This window comes from Physcomitrium patens, chromosome 5 (assembly GCF_059467195.1).
Source record: "Physcomitrium patens ecotype Gransden chromosome 5, ASM5946719v1, whole genome shotgun sequence".
Lineage (NCBI taxonomy): Eukaryota > Viridiplantae > Streptophyta > Bryopsida > Funariales > Funariaceae > Physcomitrium > Physcomitrium patens.
In genome coordinates, this window is record NC_143414.1 from 13,454,371 (window position 1) to 13,472,836 (window position 18,466).

The 18,466-nt window shown below is 33.0% G+C and overlaps 1 protein-coding gene across 5 annotated transcripts; it reads right to left on the reverse strand.

The window, feature by feature from the left end:
• Window positions 1–3,189: 3,189 nt before the first annotated feature.
• On the reverse strand, window positions 3,190–8,278 carry LOC112282060 (uncharacterized). Of its 5 annotated transcripts, none has more exons than XM_024519218.3 (10): window positions 7,992–8,278; window positions 7,686–7,752; window positions 6,163–6,332; window positions 5,848–6,023; window positions 5,560–5,618; window positions 5,274–5,387; window positions 4,947–5,102; window positions 4,594–4,725; window positions 4,229–4,379; window positions 3,190–3,926 (listed from the first exon to the last, which is right to left on the reverse strand). In XM_024519218.3, the coding sequence occupies exons 3-10, from the start codon at window positions 6,228–6,230 to the stop codon at window positions 3,751–3,753; spliced, it is 1,032 nt and encodes a 343-aa protein (XP_024374986.1). In that variant the 5' UTR covers window positions 6,231–6,332; window positions 7,686–7,752; window positions 7,992–8,278; the 3' UTR covers window positions 3,190–3,750. The 5 variants fall into 5 exon arrangements, with proteins under 5 accessions (XP_024374986.1, XP_024374990.1, XP_024374987.1 ...); XM_024519222.3 differs by having other exon boundaries at window positions 5,848–5,945; window positions 7,992–8,277; XM_024519219.3 differs by having other exon boundaries at window positions 7,933–8,249.
• Window positions 8,279–18,466: the final 10,188 nt, after the last annotated feature.

The window sequence follows — 18,466 nt, forward strand, 5'->3', positions numbered from 1 at the left end:
TAGGTACAATTGTCAAATGATTTAAGCTTTATGAAGTTGTAAAAAAAGAATATCTAGATATAAAGAATTCTATATATGACAAATTATTAATGTTGTAGATCTTTATATTTACAGTTGAAGCAATTTCTAAGCAAGCAAGAAGTTTAATTACTTATTTTCATAATACAAGCAATTGAAACTTTTGATTGCAATATATTATCAAATAGCCAATATAAAGGAGTTGCTAGAACCATGTGACCTTGTACTATAATCATCAAACAACTTCCTTTTTAGCAATAGGTATGCACTTTTTAAATTGCATGTAAAGGATCTATTAGGCAAGATTGAGATTTGAATGTATCAAATACTAATTACTTGAACTACAAAAAAAATGAACATGTTGATCCATTATCATGTAGTAACATGACTATTAGGTGAAAGAAAAAAATATGTATTTTATTATAAAACAATGTAGTAGAAAGATATAATAAAAAAAAAAAATGATAAATAATAAAAAGATATCAAAGCTTTAATCTTAATACTAATTTTTTATAGAAAGGACTTCTATTTAATTTTTAGGAGCAAAAATAAGCCAAATAAAAATAAATAAGATAAGTAATTAATATAGACATATTTAGAAAAAAATTAAAAATAGTTTTTAGCAAAAATTACCTTGAAATATGAAGAATTGATACTCAAAGAGAGCCGGCTATGAACCAAGGTCAAAATTAGACATTAAGATACAAAATTGTGCACCTATAGTGATTCCATGGTTTTTTGGTTGATTAGAGAAAGAGATTTGATAGCAGACTTATGAAAAGTTTTTTAAAAGTTGATTTTATGTGATTTGAAGGTATATTAAAATTTTGAAAGCTTTTCAAAGTGAGAGATATATTCAATAGGTTTGGATTTTAAGAAATAAAAATAAATTTACAAATTTGATGATTTTGTGAGTATTATAGTATATTTATATGTAAAAATTTGTCAATATGTCACTATACTTTTTTTAAATATTTGTAAAAAACTAAATATCAATTAAGTGATTAAATTAAAGGTTGTGAGAGTTTTTATAGGTTGTGATCTTTGATAATTGAAATTTAGAATCAATGAGGATTTTTGTGAACTTATAACACTCACCAGTTTGATTGAAGCAAAAATTGGTGAGAACAATTAGACTTAAATATCTACACACCAAGTAATTTTTGGAGCAATTGAATGATTCAACAAGAACAAATCTTTGTTGGAAGATCAACATTGAAGTTGGAGAAGAAGGACAGCCAAAATCTAAGAGGTTTTGAGAGCTTTTCTTTCAATTGGTGAATTCGATTCTTCTCAAAGTTTGTGAGATTGTAAATTACTTGCAGGTTAAAGTTAAGATGAACTTTTAGTCAAGATCAATGGTTCAATTAATACTTATTGAAGTTTCAAAACAGCTATAGTAATTGATTAAGATTTACTTAGAATTTCCTTGGGATTTTTTAGGTTTATTTAGGATTTGGTTAGGATTTAAAATTTGATTAAGATTTGATTAAGATTTGATTATGATTTAATTGAAATTTGATTGAAATTTGCTTAGAGTTGATTTAAGATTTGATTAGGATATAATAAAGATTTTATTTGGGTTTGGTCAAGGTTTAGTTATGATTTAGGATTTATTTAGGAGTTGATTAGAATTTATTTAGGGCTCGGCTAGAATTAGTTTAGGACTTCATTAAGATTTGGTTAGGATTTCATTAGGATTTTATTAGAATTTGGTCTAAGATTTGGTTAAGATTTATTTAGGATTTGATTAGGATTAATTTAGAATTTTATTAAAATTTGATTAGGATTCAATTAGGATTTCTATTTTTTAATATTTCTTTAAGATTCTTTGATATTTCTTTAGAATTTTTTTGTTCAATATATGTATATATATATATATATATATATATATATATATTAAGGTTAATTTATGATTTCTTTATGTTTCTTTTATAATTTCTTTAAGACTCTTTTGGAGTGTAATTAAACATTGATTAACATTGTTATAATTTAATTGAAATTTGTTTAGGATTCTATTAGAATTATTAGGAACTTCTTTTTGCAATTTCTATTTTATCTTCTACAGCCAAGTGCCCAGTGTATTTTCAAGAAAACTTCACGAAATATGACACCATCCTTCTTTTTGATGAATTTTTGTAGTGGATTTGCTTTTGCCTTTTCAAGTGCTACAATAGTCAAAGTAATTTCTTTGTCTTATAATATGAAAATGATGTATTCCAAATTGCCTTAAAAATATTTCTTTTTTAGAAGGCATTTTGTATACAAAACAATTTTGAAGTATTAATAGAAGCTTCTCATAGTCTAAATATAGTGTAATTACTCTTATTTATAAATTCTAAAAATTCCTATAAGAAAGTCACATTTTGATTCCAAAATAAGATATTTTTGATATTTTTGTTATTTTTGGTAATTTTTGAAAATAAAGAGATTTAATACTGAACCATTATATAGCCTTTTCAAGATAGTTGGTTTTGCACAAATAGTAAAAGTATTACCTATGACAAATTACAATTTAGAAAATCTAACTATTCTTAAATTTTTTAATGATCTATCTAATACAATTTTTTTCACTACTTAAATTGAAGATAGAAGACTAATCAAGAATTAATTACTTATTTAACCAAACTAAGCAAAAAAAATCTAAATTTTGAGCTAATAAAATAGAATTTAACAAAGGAAAATTATTAAGACATCATAAATCCAAAGTATTATTTTAAATAGAAAGAAATGTGATTTATGATACATGCAAGAAATAATGCCATGCTTATATTATTAATCTAATACAAAAATATAACAATGAACATATCCAAGAGTCAAAAGCTTCTTAATATCTCTTCTTTATATCTACATTATGATCTATACATTCCAAAAATAATATTACATTATTCTAAAAACTCTAGGTATACAAATTTTATTTGAATTAGATAACCTTTCTCTTATACAAGTTGATCTTTAGATGTAGTGATTGGAAACCCTAGAAAACTTTCTTAGGGGACCAAGTCATTTTTACAACGTTCTTCTAACCCTCAAAAAACTTCAATGTTATTTGGTCTTATTTAAGAAGACTCAATTTGTGGCATATCCAAAACATTTAGAATGAACAACTGAGAAATAAATCAAATGATTTCAAGAAAATAATTCATACAAATGTTATTGAATATGAGAAAGTAATGTAAAAATTGACCAAGGCAAAAAATCTCGCATTGTTTCCTTTCAGTACAATGGAAGGCTTAATGGTGCTTTTGCTGCATCCTTCTCACAAGGCTCGCAAATATATGTGAAGGGATAGACACCGATTTTCAGCATCTAATGGGTGGTAATTCGCCAATTAGCAGATACAGAAGGGTGCATGCGCATAGAATTAAGTTTTGGTGGGCGCTGGTTGGCGGACGGAAGATAAATCCTACCATCAAATTACCACCCAGGAAAATGCTAATTTGAATGTCGCTATAAACGAAAGTAGGCTCAAGAGTGAGAGGTTTACGTGGTCCATCCAGAAATGAAGCATCTCCTCAGCATCTTTCCGCAACCCCCATCTATCCCATGCACTGTGCACTCTTACAACGTCTTTCAGCTCCTGCAATAGAGCCAGGCGTTGACGATTGTCCAGTTTACTAATAGTGCATTACCAGTGCGTCCACGTCGACAGCTTCACCAGCAGTACGAATGAAGGTCAACTGACTGGGCTTAAGAAAACTGGACACTTTCACGCAGTAAATCTCATCATGTTTAAAGTGGATGATTCTTCGAAGATACTGCTGAAAGATAAACCGAACGTTCACTTGCAGGTGATGAGATGCCAAGTGCAACTGCTCCTTCTGTTAGATATTGATCTTCAACTAAAGGGACTGTGCGCCACATTTTCAAACTGATATTTTTAACCGATTTCCCTTCTAAATTTTCACCTGTACCAAAAATTGTTTACATAAAATTATCAGAATCTGATTACACGATATTCAATCTCTCAACATAAGTGCATTTAACTTTCGGAATCATCTGAACTAACAACTAACGATTCACGCTTAAGTAACAATTCCATGCACAGGTACACTATCTGACTTTCTTTCTGAGAAGAGAATTAATCCACTCATCAAATGAGCATGGCTGTTTCCACAAATCACGACGTCACAAAAAAAAGTGGTGTGTTACATATATATGACGTTAAATGGATTCAAAACCGTTTTCAAGAATAGAAAGTAAACCAAACCAGGAGAATTGAATTGTTGCACATGGGTGCAGACTGAAGCGATATGCAAGGGCGATGGTTGCAGGAGAATAAACTGCCATTTTTCTGCAGGTATCGTGGGCTCGTCATTGGAGGACATAAGACTTGAGAACTTCATGCTAATAGCCTCTGCCTGTCATGCAACATTTATCAAGTGGATCAAACTTCCTGAAATTCGAACACGTCTAGTCCCTAGCTAGAGGAATACAGGTTCTCACTAGGGCCCATCTAAACTTCAAATGGATTCAGAGGTGAAAATTTAATTTAAGAATTTCAGCAGTCAACCAGTTCACTTGATGATTTTATTAACTGTAATGCCTAAAATATTGTAAAGAAGTACACTAAACCTGAGGATGAGCAGGAAAGCCAACAGCTCGTTCCAAGTACGAACGAGCATAAACACATGGCTTTAATGCGAAAGTAAAATCCTTCAAAGGAGTCTTACTGATACCCGTGCCCAGAGCTTTGATATAAGCTTCCTGCATCAACCCTCAAGACACATCAAAATTAAACCTGCATCTGATCTATATAACTGAAGACATAAACGGCACAAAGGGACATCCTTTACATCGTTCAATGAGGACAACACTAGAGGCTATACTCGTACCCCATGATCTATACAACTCCAGGCAACCAGAATAACCATAGAAATTGCTGGATTCATATCCAAATTCGCAATTGTCAAGGAAGTCGAACTTACTTTTAGGGTCCACAACTGCATGAACCTTCGTCGTTGCTCTGTTGAGTCTTCAAAATGCGACAACCAATCTGCTTCTTCAGGAGAAAACCGACGTCGTGCAAGAGACATCAAGTTCCTGCTTAGCTTGCGATCGCTCTCTTCTACGTCTACACCCACCTGAAAAAGATGACAATAGCGCTCTCAGGCTACAGTCGCATTCTCTAGAACCCTTCACTGACATTTGAAAATACCCCGCACCAACTCTATCCTCAGTATGTTCGCCCTGAGGCAAGTGCGTGTAGCATTCAGGGCAATGAATAGCCCATTTCCCATAGTTTACGGACTCACCTCGCCATTCATGGTAACAGCACACGCAAGAAGGGATTGCGTATGGGACAGATTGAAGCATAAAGAATGTGGGCTCCATATCTTGTTGTCCTCCATTCGTGCTGGCCAGATCACCTGATCATCGTGTGCAAGATCAACACCAAACAAGAATCTCTTGAGAAAGAAAGTGCCTAACGCCTCAAGCACCTGTTGTAAAATCTGCTGAGCGTAGAATCGGGAGATAAAGATAATGTGAAAGCCTTCCAAAGAAATAGACCTTCAAAGTACTGAGCCCCCCCATGCTCACCTTTGGTTTCCCAAACTCGTTGGTGGAAAATCTAAGGGATGAAGGCTCCACCATCCCATCTGTCACGGAAACGAAGCTATGAGCACAAAAGCTTAAACAGAACAAGAATTCTAAACCACCCGCAATCCAATGTGATGCCTGTGGGCATCGAAGTAAGAGGATAGGATAGTAGCCTACTCACTAGCATTCAAGACCTTTATGCTCCAACTGTGAGCTATACAACTGATGATGTTCCTCAAAACAAGCAGGTTGTAAACATGGATAAGCACGAACAAAAGTTTGTCTTACATCTGGCGAGAGTTGTGCGCACCAAGGTCCGGGCAAGAAGTCGTTCGTTTTGAGTCTTCACATGGCTACAGTCGAGTACTTTCTTCTGCTCATCTGAACTGAGCAGATTCCGGTAAATTTTCATCAGCGATGAATCACGGACATCTTCAGGAAACAAGAACCATAGATGCACCTCGCTGATCGAATTCCCAATTCACCAACCAGAAAATACATCATCCAAGTGTCAAACTCCTGTCTTGCCAAATTATTGCTGAATCACTTCAACTTTGAGATTTCTTCTTATATGAGAAAAACTTCAGATGGAAGAACATGTACCGAGGAGCAGGGAGTGGGCGAAACAAATGCTGTGAAGCTACTGTTGCCATCATTATGGCAGGTTTCATCCTCGGAAGCGACAATACAAATTCGAATTTGGTGCCCTTCTCGATAAGCCTCGACTGTAGACCAAATATTTACTTCCTCATTATGCTATTGCCGTTAGAAGTCTGCACAAAAAATTTGAATTTTGAGTGTAGTTACCATCAAATACAGTAGGATTCCAATGCATCGCGTGACCAACAAGCGACAGTTGAGAACAATGGTAACGTGCAACCCCTTAATGAGTGCACGTTCTAAAATTTATTATTGAAGCTCACGTTGCAATCGGCCCGGTAATTCTATTTTTTTATTGAAGATTAGTGATGATAATAACTATTATGATAATCTACAGAAAGGTGTACAAAAAAATGATCTGGATGACAGTAAAGGGTTGATGTTGGTGGGAAGTGAATTAAACAAACGATTACTAGATTTATCACTATAACTTGTGTGAGAATATTCAGCAAACCATCACTGAGAAGCAGATGGAATATTCAGCAAACCAGGAACTCGTACGAAAGGCACTAGCGTCATTATCGACTCACAAATTTAATAATGATTTATTGTTTGCGCCTGATAAGTATTGAGCTGCTGCTGAATATTAATCATGTGGAAAGCAACTCCCTAAACTACAAAACTAAGAGGTTAAATGACAGACAACTTTATTTCGTAACGCTTACAGGAAGATAACTTCAAATGGACGAAGCTTCTACAACCGCGTTAGTAGTTAAGTTCTTAAGGTAAACTATACTTCATCCCAAAACTTGAAATACGATCCTGCTCAATACAATGAGAAGATCAACTAATCAACTGGTCTGATCCCTTGAAGATCGATCCACATGTACCTGTGCTAAGTACAATCCAAAAATCCACGCCTGGTCTAAAATTTCAATCAGTTTCTGTCTACATATATTTAGGTCTGGCATATGTAGTTTTGGTACCTGGAAATTCTGTATTCGATTTGGCAACCTAATCAGGAGTTCCTTGAAAGAAAACAAGACATATGCATTCAAGACTACTTCTATCTTCAATAATGCCTTTTACTGTTCTTTTTCATTAGAAAATAGCGGTTCTGGGACACAGGTGAACCGGACAGCAAATACTACAAGCGGTATGATCGCGCAAGCCTAGACACAGACAGGGTTCAAGAAGCGTTTATGAACAACTGCATGCGAGATTCGCATGTGTGAAAAAATCCTGCTTCTGCGACTTCGAGCCCATAAACCCTAGATTTAACGACTCAAAATTCATTCCTTAAAAACCAGGGATTACCAGCACAGCTAAGTTGTCCATGAAGAATATAAACCGAGAGATGTTAGGTTCAAACTAAAGAGAGACTGGGACTTTATCATGTAGCCCACCTCTGAAAATCTTATCCAAAAAATGGCGTGCGACAGACACTGTCAAACAACAATGATTCTGAATCGAACATCTTTCAAACTCGAACAACAAATTTGAACAGTGAAAGGGGATAATCTCACTTGCGGTCGCGGTTGCGGTAGCAACTGCAAGTTCCATCGTACTCATCCGGAATGTATAAATTAGCATCTACACATGTCACACACATTTACACTCATGAAACTTCAAGGGGTATCAAACCAAATGACACTCTAATTGCAATAAGCCTAAGCATGCTCGTCAAATCACCGTTTGCTCTCCTGTCGAGCACACTGACAGCCGTCAAACTCAAAAGCGCGCAGAAGACTAGTTTTGCAGACTAGAAATCACCACGTAAGATCCAAGCGAGCAGCGCCATCGAAAGAAAGCCGGTCACATCGAAATTAAACCTTTCCTCATGCCCAGCGCTTGCCAGCTCCTGACAGTGTTTTCTGTTTCTCATCCCACGTTTGAATTGCACCGCTGAATAGAGAAACACCTCGCAACAACTGCAACACTCCGAAGCACAGACCAAAACAAGCAGCAGGCTGAAGCGGCCCTATGACCATAAATGGTATGAATAAGCACAGAACAGGCTACGAGACGCTATGTCGAGCAATCGCTGCATGTGTCGTTGGAACTCCGAGGTTCGCAGGCAAAGAATTTGGAGCGAAGAAGGCGAAGGGTAATTGCGATTTAGAGTTTTGTTAACGCCCCGCTGGAGCTTGGTGCTCATGTCGCCATTCAACTGCCCCCGGAAACCTGCCCCCTTTTGCCGGACACTGAATGTTCATCCCCCAGCCAGCCCCTGGACATTCATCCATCCGAGTCGGATAAACGTTTAGGGGTGGGCAGGGGCGGGCAGGGCTCCGCGGGAAGTTTGATATGGGGTATTTAATGTGTGTCCATGATAGTTACTTTCTTAAAAACGCATATACATGCAAAACATAAAACGAAATACAAAAAAACATTTTTCTGTATATTTGTGAAGAATTTGTGCCACAAGGTACATTTAACGAGTCATATTTATATTACTTGGAGCATTATCCAAATTTTTTTCTTATATACATTCTCAATTAGTAACATTTTCCATCATTCTTATGATTAAGTTCACACTTTCTCATGTCTTCATATTGATAGGGAGAGAGAATCGTAATTTTACTAATAATTTAAAAATAGTAATAAAAACATCAGTCACAATTCTAAGGTTGAATTACTTTTGTATTCATGTTCAATTATGATGACTCCAAAAATAAATAGTAAAGAAATAACACATTTGAGAGCATATTGGAATAGATACGTTATGTTATTACTTGCAAGCCTTGGCTATAAAGAAGGAATGTCATGTATTAATCTTAAGTGATAAATATGTTTAACAATTTATTTATTTATTTATTTATGTACTACAAACCAAAATAATAAGATTTAAGTAGATGTATTTCATTTAACATATGTACTAAACATTAACACCAAATAATGCTTAAATAATAACTTTCCTATTGATGTGACAATGCTAAATTTTAAAATAGAAAATGATTGATTGTGTTTTGAATTACTTGTCTGTGGAGCAAAAAACACTTCAAATCCCTCTCATTACGCATGCGGCATGCTTGAACTAAGTCTAAATCCTTAACCCTAAACTTGGTTAATTGCATATGAATACTTAGCTTGAAGTGCAAACTGATGTGGAACAGCTCAAAGGTTTAAGGTTTCATTTGTCCATGAAAATACACCTCGGATGCATTTTAATGTCAATATGAACTATCCATTGCCACCACCTTAACCTTGACAGAAGTTGTTACAGAGCACATACTTACAAGGTCTTGTCAATTGGACAAGAGATTGTGAAACCTCAGCCTCACTTGTGGATTCTCAATAAAAGACATTATGTGCCATTGTAAAGGGTTGAAGCACTTTTGGATGTGTTACAAGTTGTTGCAATCATGTTTGTTGTAATGAAATTGGACACACAGTGTTTTCATAATTTTTTTTTAAACAAAGTTGAAGCTTCGATGAAGGCTTCAAAGTATTATTTTTGTTTACTAGGGTGGATACTTAGAAGATGAAATATATATATATATATATATATATATATATATTATTTTGTAAAACATGTTTGAAAAATAAATGAATTTTTTGGTTTTCATTTAAGTGCCACTTATGATTATAAAATTAAAAATATTGATAATGTAATCATTTGTTAAAATCAGATTCTTGAAGATTTTCTTTTAAGATGTTAAAACTTTGTGTGCATGCTTTCGTTACTTTTGTAATTTTCTTGTTCACAAAGTAAATTTTATTTCATTATTATTGTTTTTATTTATTTTTTTGCAACAAAAAAATTACAAAAAATTTGAGAAATTTTTCATGAATGACTTATAATGATTATCTCAATATAGAGGACCTTAAGATGCTACCATTGGATGTTTGCAATCAATATGTATGGTCAATTTTGTATATGATATATATATATATATATTCATTATTGATTTTAAATGTTTAAAATCAATATTAATTTTTCTGATTATTTAAGCTCTTTTCATGGCCTTTTTGATATTCAATTGAATTGCAAGCAAATTTATTCATGATTCAAAAGTAATGAAAGAAAGAAAGAAAGAAAATAGTACTATTCATCATAATAACCTTAGAAACTTATTTGTGAATAGAAGTTATTGATTATAGGACTCCAATATTGGACACTCCATCATATGGCTATCAAGTTCGTCTAAAAGTTTATTTAAAAAATAAAAATAGAAAAGACAAGTATCTATTGGTATTTCTAAAGTCTTTGGTAATTCCAAGTTATTATCATAGACATATATATTTACTTAGATAAGAAGTATTAAGTAAAAGATAAATATAGGTAGATTTGACATTATCTTGTGGTAAAATTTTTTAGAAGCTTTATAGATGCATATTTGACTTTTTCATGTTTATAGTTGATTGATAGATTAAAAACTTGGCCAATAAATTAGCCATGTATTGCACATGTGCATAGCTTATAGTACAAGTTAATAATATGGTGTACATATAGGAAACTTGCCTTGTAAGTTGAGATACATGTTTCATAAATTAAACACATATTGGAGGTCCCATAGAATGTTATTATGTAGCTCTTAGTTTGAGTGTATATATGAGAGTAAGACTAAAGCCTTCTTCACTCTTATCAATACCTTTCTAGTCCATAATCTTATTTCAAGACTTCTTAGTTTTCTTGACTTTTGCAATAGTTATTCTAATTTAATACTATACCATCTTTGAGTGATTTTTTAATCTATTTGAGTGAAATAAGAATTTATTTATTTATAATTCTTTAAAATTCATATTCTTGATAATTATAGTTTTTTTAAGTAATACATAAAAATCATATTTTTTAATTTTAATTCTAAAAAATTATTATTTGTTGTTTTTTTAAAAACTTAAAATCTTATTTGAAGAAAAATTTGATGCATATTGGCTTTGAATTATATAATTAATTATTAATTAATAATATTTATTATTTTATAAATATTTTTTAAAAAAACTAAGTAATTTAATAAAATTATTTATTTTTTAAGATTCAATATGATTAAAAGTGCCCATATTATTGAGCTTTGATAAATTATCTCTATCTATAAATGTCTATGATTTCACATCAATATTTTTACATGATGTATTTTATTAATAATTTATATATATATATATATATATATATATATATATATGCATACACTAGCAAAAACATGTGTCATTTGGCACCACATCCATCCATTTGCTTGTTTGTCTATTCTCTTTAATTCTTTAAATTTTTTATTTCTAAGTTTTTTATTTTCATGTTCCCTAATTCTCTAATGTCTATGTACTTTGATTTTAATTTTTTTTATTTTCTCCGTGTTCTTTTCTACATTACTAATCATAAGACTTCTTTGTATCTTTATGTTATATCTAAGCTATCTTATATAATAGATTGTATCATATATCTTAGTATTTATTTTAAAAATATATATTTACTTATTTATTACTATGATATTAATTCAAAAAAATCTATTTATTTTAATAATCACTTAGATAATAGGAATATCTAGAAGTACATAAAAATAAATAAATTACATAATATCTTATAGAGAATCTTTGTCAAAGTATATAAATGTGACTTTGTCTTTATATATGTCTATATATTGATTGATAGGTTAAAAACTTGGCCAATAAGTTTACTACTTGTGATACAAGTTGGACATATGGCACAAATATAAGAAAAACATCTTACAAATTAAACATGTGACTTGCAAGTTAGACACATGTTAGAGGTCTTATAGAATGTTGTTACGTAGCTCCTAGTTAGATAGTATATATAAATGCAAGCATGAGACCTTTGTCATTTCTTGCAACTTGTTAAAATAAAGAGTGCAAATTTTCTTCTTGCTTCTAGTTTAATTTTGAGAATTTTCAACTTTTTAATCTTTGACAATACATATTTTAATTTATTCTTCAAATATATATATATATATATATATATATAGTTATTTTTCTTTAAAAAATATCTCATTTATTTATTTACATTCTTCAACTTCTTATTCTTAATAAATTAATATAAAATACTTATAATATCAAAGTTTTATCTTTTAAAATTAAGAATTAATTATCTTTTTTTATAAGATATAAGTATATTAGAAATTATTGATTATTTATTTCTAAATTGATATATTTTTTTTAATTTTTAAGTTACCTTTTTATGTCTTGAATAATATTATATGTATATTATTTTTTTATTGAATTATTATTATACAACTTATTAAAATAAAGAATGCAAAATTTCCATAATTATGTGTATTTGTCAAGGACATACATTAGGAAGTTGTAGAAGATTTTAGAAGGTTCTAGAGAAACTTTGTAGTTTGTAGAAGCTACTTGAGAAGTTTTCAAGCTCGTAGAAGCTACTTGATAAGCTTCCTAACTCGTAAAAGGTGCTTGAGAAGCTTCCTAGTTTGTGAAAGTTACTTGAAAAGCTTCTTAGCTTGTAATATATATAGGAGCCAAGACTGAGGAGATCCTTAGTGTCGACAACACACGTCTTAGAGCTCTAGCTCACCTCTTTAGTGTTATTCTTGTACTCATCTGATTAATCTAGTTCTTGCTGATTCTTCTTGAGCTTCTTGTTTAGATTTCCAGTCAGTATTATAAATTCGTGACAGTTTGTCGAGACTACACTCATCTTTCATATCAGAGCTAGTTCTTTCTTATTAGAGTGTCGATTATCCCTTTGCTTGGAGGTGCTAGCATTTTAGAAGTTGTGGATTATCCTCCTCTAAACTGATATTTCTTCTATTATAATATTGGAGTCTTATCTTTCTTAGAGAAAGTAGATTATCCCACTTATTGAAGGTTTTAAGGCGTTTTAGAGGTTGCAAAGTACCCTCCTCTAAACCAATATTGTCTTGTTGTAGAGCCATTTCTTTCCTTCTTTTAGAATGGCCGAAGGTCAAGATATTACTATGGCTAAAAGTTTGAAGTCCAAGTTGGACGCCATTATGAATGCTCTTGCTATGTTATCACAGAGAATTGTAGAGATTAAAGGAATCATTACAAGACTTCATAATGATGGAGCATTCGGGATGGTACAATCGACGATTCACCAGCCTCATACTTCAACACCAAGAGAGGTAGCTATGCCTCTAGTTCAATAAGGACCATTGGTCTTACAACGAAAACAGACTTGAATTAGCCTTCTAGACAAGTTCGATGGTACGCGTTCTAAGCTTCAAGATTTTGTTAATTAAATTAAATTGATAACAGCTTTACCGCATGAATGTAATCTGACGGAGTAGTCATGTTGTTGTATTACATACAATCTAGCTTGAAAATGCACCAACCATCTAGCTGTGGAAGAAAAAACAATGTTTTACAAGTATCTAAGTAGTCTAGTGGATTTCAGCCATCTAAATATAAATTATTTCGAATTTCAATGTAAAAACTTAATCTCAATACAAAGTGCTTAGAATAATATTTTTAATAGCTTCTGAATATTATAAGCACAGATTCTTTTTTTATTTGTTATTTGTTATTTTTATTTCATTTATTTTTTTATTTTTTTAAATCCTAATCCTAGACAGTGAGCCTCGACAAGCTGTAATTTTCAATCTGACCATGCAATTATTGTGAGACTTCTACTAGTAGTGTCTTTACAAGTCTTCTAAATGCTTAAGAAGTTCAATCCAATCTAACTTACAGATTGCAAAAAAACACCGTAAATCCACACTGAAGTCCCTTAACCGCCGCCTAGAAGGTTGATGATAAAATTTAACTTGTAATTTCTCCTTCTTTGACTGTTAATTCCTATTCAAATTTTGTGTGTAGCTCTGTCTTTAAGTCCTCAACTTACCACATCAAAATTCACCTTATTCGAGCCGATAGATCTCAGATATTACAAAAATCCTAAACAACTCTTATATGCCAACTTTTGATATTTCTTTACACTAATGATTAAATATCCTCTATCTGTACCATAAGATTAACACAAATTTTTGCATGCACTTAGTATACTCAACCATCAAGACACCTCTAAAATTTCAACCACAGATATCTCTTCAATTTTACAAAATAGTCAAGAGTACTAGCCTTTACTTTATTGCAAAAATCCTATTCACCAATACAAATACTAACTTTGAGCAACGATTGCAAAGTCCTCCCAAACCTTATAAAATCCAATTCTATACCTTTCGAATGAGCTTGAAGCTAGCTCTCTGGCTCCAAAATCCCAATCTCCAAATGTCCCTTTCTTTTTCCTCTCCTCTCCTTTAACTCCGTGAGGTCCCCTATTCTTCCACCACGGACTCCGAATTGGAACAAAAAATCTACCTCCATGGAATTCTTGCCTCTAAGAGGATCTTTCTATGGAAAGGACGTTTCCCCGAAATGGCATAGAGAACATAACAGCTTGAAATGAAACCGAAGCCTCCATATTCAAGACCTCATTGAGTTGCCCAACCGAGTCACGTCTCATATTGGATAAGAGGTCCATACCAGGACCTAGATTGGATGTCCCCATAATTGGGTCAAATTGGCCCTTCATATCAGACTCATCCAAATATTGAATTGGTTTTTTTCCTTTTATCGACTCTTGGTAAGAACGGCTCAGACTCATTCCATTTGATTTATCAGAGAATCTTGACGACCTTGATTTATCTCCTCAATTTTTTCCTGACTTTAGATCTACTGATCCAGATTATTGAAATATAGTTATGTTGCAATATGACAATATATTAGACTAGTTGCAACTTTGCTCACGAGGCAAGCTCTATCATGGTTTGCTCTTTTGTTTGAAAAAAGATCTTCAAAATTGAACAACTTCAAAACTTTTTTGGACGTGTTTGCGGAAGCATTTGGCAAACATGATAAGGCACGATGGACTACAACAAAGATCCGATTCTACGACAAGGAGCACGCTCCGCGTTAGTCTACGCATCAGATTTCAAACAATTAGTATGCAACATCAACTGCGACGAGGAAACATTGATGAGTCAATTTTATTGGGGCTTTGAGGGACGACATGAAGGATTTATTATTATCTCTTCTCGATCCACAAATGCTCAACAAAGCCATTAGTCAAGCTGTGAAGTGCGATAATTGCCTGTTACAATGTCACCAAGACTAATGCTTAAGATAACATACGACTCACTACGCTCCAATTATGTCAACAAGCAGCTTGAATTTACATTCAGAGATAGAAGACATGCAAATTGATGCAGTATGTGTCAAATCCCTAACTCTAGAAGAAAAAAAGCGGCATATGGAGGAAGGTCTATGCTAGCATTATAGTAAAGAAGGTCACAAAGTTGGAAACTGCCCTAAGAAGCAAAATTGATGCATTGTCAGGACCAGAGGCGCCTTTGTTCAAGAAAATGAAGATGCCCAACTATAATAAGGACTGTGCGACTGGACAATTTAATACCACAATAACAATCAAGTTCTTTTTTTTTTGCTCAGCCTATCCAATACTTTACCATTCCTCTATCTTTTGACCATTAGAAACTAAAAATCTTAGCGTTATTAGATTCAAGAGCATCTGCTTGTTTTTTAGATGAAGAATTTTTTAAGCATCATGAGATTCTTCTAGTACAAAAATCTAAACTCGTTCACGTAGAAGTAATAGATGGACAACCTTTATTGTCTAGTAGTGTCACCCATGAATCAGAACCTATAGAGGTGACGTTGAAAGACCATAGTAGTTATATTATTCTTAATATTATTAGAATCCCGTCAAACCTTGTTATTCTTGGTCTTTCTTTGTTAAAAATGCATAACCCATCTATAAATTGGAGGTTATGAAGGATGACATTTCCTATAGAACATTTCGAGAGTAAGCCTATTAGAAGATCTCAAATCAAAAAATTCTTATTTATTGGAACAAGAACGTTTGTAACATCATCCAAAGAAGGCACACCGTTTGTCATTTATGCGACTCCAACTAGTGAAGAGAAGATTTCGACAGCAAATATACTAGAGCAATATAAAGTTTTTGAAGATGTATTTCAAAAGAAGAATGCGGACATGCTACTAGAGCATTGACCATATGATTGTACCATAGACTTGTAGGAAGGAGCACAACCACCTTTTGGCACAATCTACAATTTGTCATAGATGGAGTTAGTAGAGTTACGAAAGTACATTGATGATAATCTAGCCAAGAACTTCATTTGTCATTCGAAGTCGCCAGCTGGGGCACCAATCTTATTTGCGAAGAAGAAAGATGGCTCACTACGGATGTACATGGATTATCAAAGTCTCAACAAGGTGACAAAGAAGAATCATTATCCATTACCTTTGATATCAAGTCTTCTAGAGCAACATGGGCGTGCAAGGATCTTTACAAAGATTGATCTAAGGAGAGCTTACAACCTCATACAAATCAAGAAAGGAGACGAATGGAAGACAGCTTTCCATATAAGGTATGGCCATTTTGAATATAATATCATGCCTTTTGGTCTTACCAATGCTCCAACGGTCTTTCAACACATGATGAATGACATCTTTTCAGAGCACCTTGATGATTTTGTTGTCATCTATCTAGATGATATTTTGATATTTTCCAAGAACATAGAAGAGCATGAGAAACACGTTTATTTGGTCCTTGAAAAACTCCGCAAGTGAGGACTTTATGCCAAGTTGGAGAAGTGCTTATTTAACCAAACTGAGATGGAATTTTTGGGATTCATTACAATTATGGAAGGCTTGAAGATAGACCCTAAGAAGGTGGAAGCAATCATATTATGAGAAGTTTCAAAGATTATTAGAGATGTACAATGCTTTCTTGGCTTTGCTAACTTCTATAAAATCTTCATCAATAATTATTCTCAAGTTGCTGCTTCGCTCACTCGGTTGACATGTAAAGACAAGCTCAAATGAGAACCTCTAGCGGTAAAAACATTTTAAGATCTTAAGACAACATTTACTATGGCTCCAATCTTGGTGCATCCAGACTTTACAAAGGCCTTCTATTTGGAGATTGATGCTTCAAATTTTGCTATGGGAGTTGTACTTTTGCAGATAGGCATAGACGAGAAGCTTTATCTAATTGCATTCTACTCTAAAAAGTTTTTTTTACTATAGAGATCAACTATGAGATCTACAATGAAGAACTTCTTTCAATAGTGGATTCTTTCTAAGAGTGGCATCACTTTTTCGAAGGAGCTGCTTATCTGGTGACCATGTATACGGATAACAAGAATTTAGAGTACTTCATGTCGGCTCGGGTTCTGAATTGTTGTCAAGTTTGATGAAATATGTTGCTATCTAGGTTTGATTTTGTTATTACTTATCGATATGAGAAGCAACAAGGACTATCCGATGCATTATCAAGGAGATTGTATCTAGCGCCAAAGACTAGAGAAGCAGCGTTTGATCAACAATGTACTACATTGTTGAAGTCAAAACATTTCAGGATTTTCTTTGCTATAGTGCCAATTGATGTTGACTTCTTCAACTAGGTACATACATTGACTATTGGAGATTTTGTAATCCTTGATATCATGCAACATGTTAACAATAACAAGTTCAAGATGAAAAGTGATCTTTTATACTTTGAAGAGCGGTTGTATATTCCAAAAGGACTAGCACGACTCTGAGTTCTCCAATCTCGATATGTCTTTCCAACTGTGAGATATTTTGGATTCAATAAGACTTTGGAACTTATTTCCTAAGATTTTTAGTGGTCCCAAATGTGGAAGGATGTCAAGGATTTTTTCCTCTCTTGTGACATTTGTTCAAGATTCAAAAACCCTCAGCATCCTCGTTATGATCTTCTTCAACCATTATCTATTCCACGTCGCCCATGGTCTTCAGTTTTTATGAACTTCATTATGGACCTGCCGTCATCGAATTCATTTGACAGCATCTTTGTTGTAATAGATAGGCTTACAAAGATGGCACACTTTGTCTCTTACAAAAAAACATCGTCAAGCAAAGACACAACAAGGCTCTTCCTTGATAGTGAGTATTGATATCATGGTTTATTAGATGATATCTTGGCGGATCGAGGAACCCAATTTGTATCAAAGTTCTTGAGATCTCTCTTTGAGATATTAAAGGTGGATATCAAGCTTTCTTCGGCTTTCTATCTTCAAACTAACGGCCAAACAGAATGGATGAATTAAACTTTGGAGTAGTATTTACGATGCAACATCAATTATTAGTAAGATTATTGGACTTCATATCTATTGTTAGCCAAGTTTGCATATAACAACAGCCTTCATGCATCGATACAACAAACACCATTCTTTTCCAACTATGTATATCATCCAAAGCTTGATTTGTTGAGTTCGTCAACCAATAATAACTCGACAGCTGAATGATTTGTGAAACAATTATCAAAGCTTCAAACTATATTGAAGCTTCAATTGTAAACTGTCAA

Excerpts from the sequence above, each read along its gene's own strand:
- LOC112282060 (XM_024519218.3), bottom strand. The coding sequence starts at position 6,230 with ATGAAACCTGCCATAATGATGGCAACAGTAGCTTCACAGCATTTGTTT. Across the intron at positions 6,024-6,162 it reads CGCCCACTCCCTGCTCCTCG|CGAGGTGCATCTATGGTTCT; the intron begins GTACATGTTCTT and ends GAATTCGATCAG. Across the intron at positions 4,726-4,946 it reads TGCAGTTGTGGACCCTAAAA|GAAGCTTATATCAAAGCTCT; the intron begins GTAAGTTCGACT and ends GGGTTGATGCAG.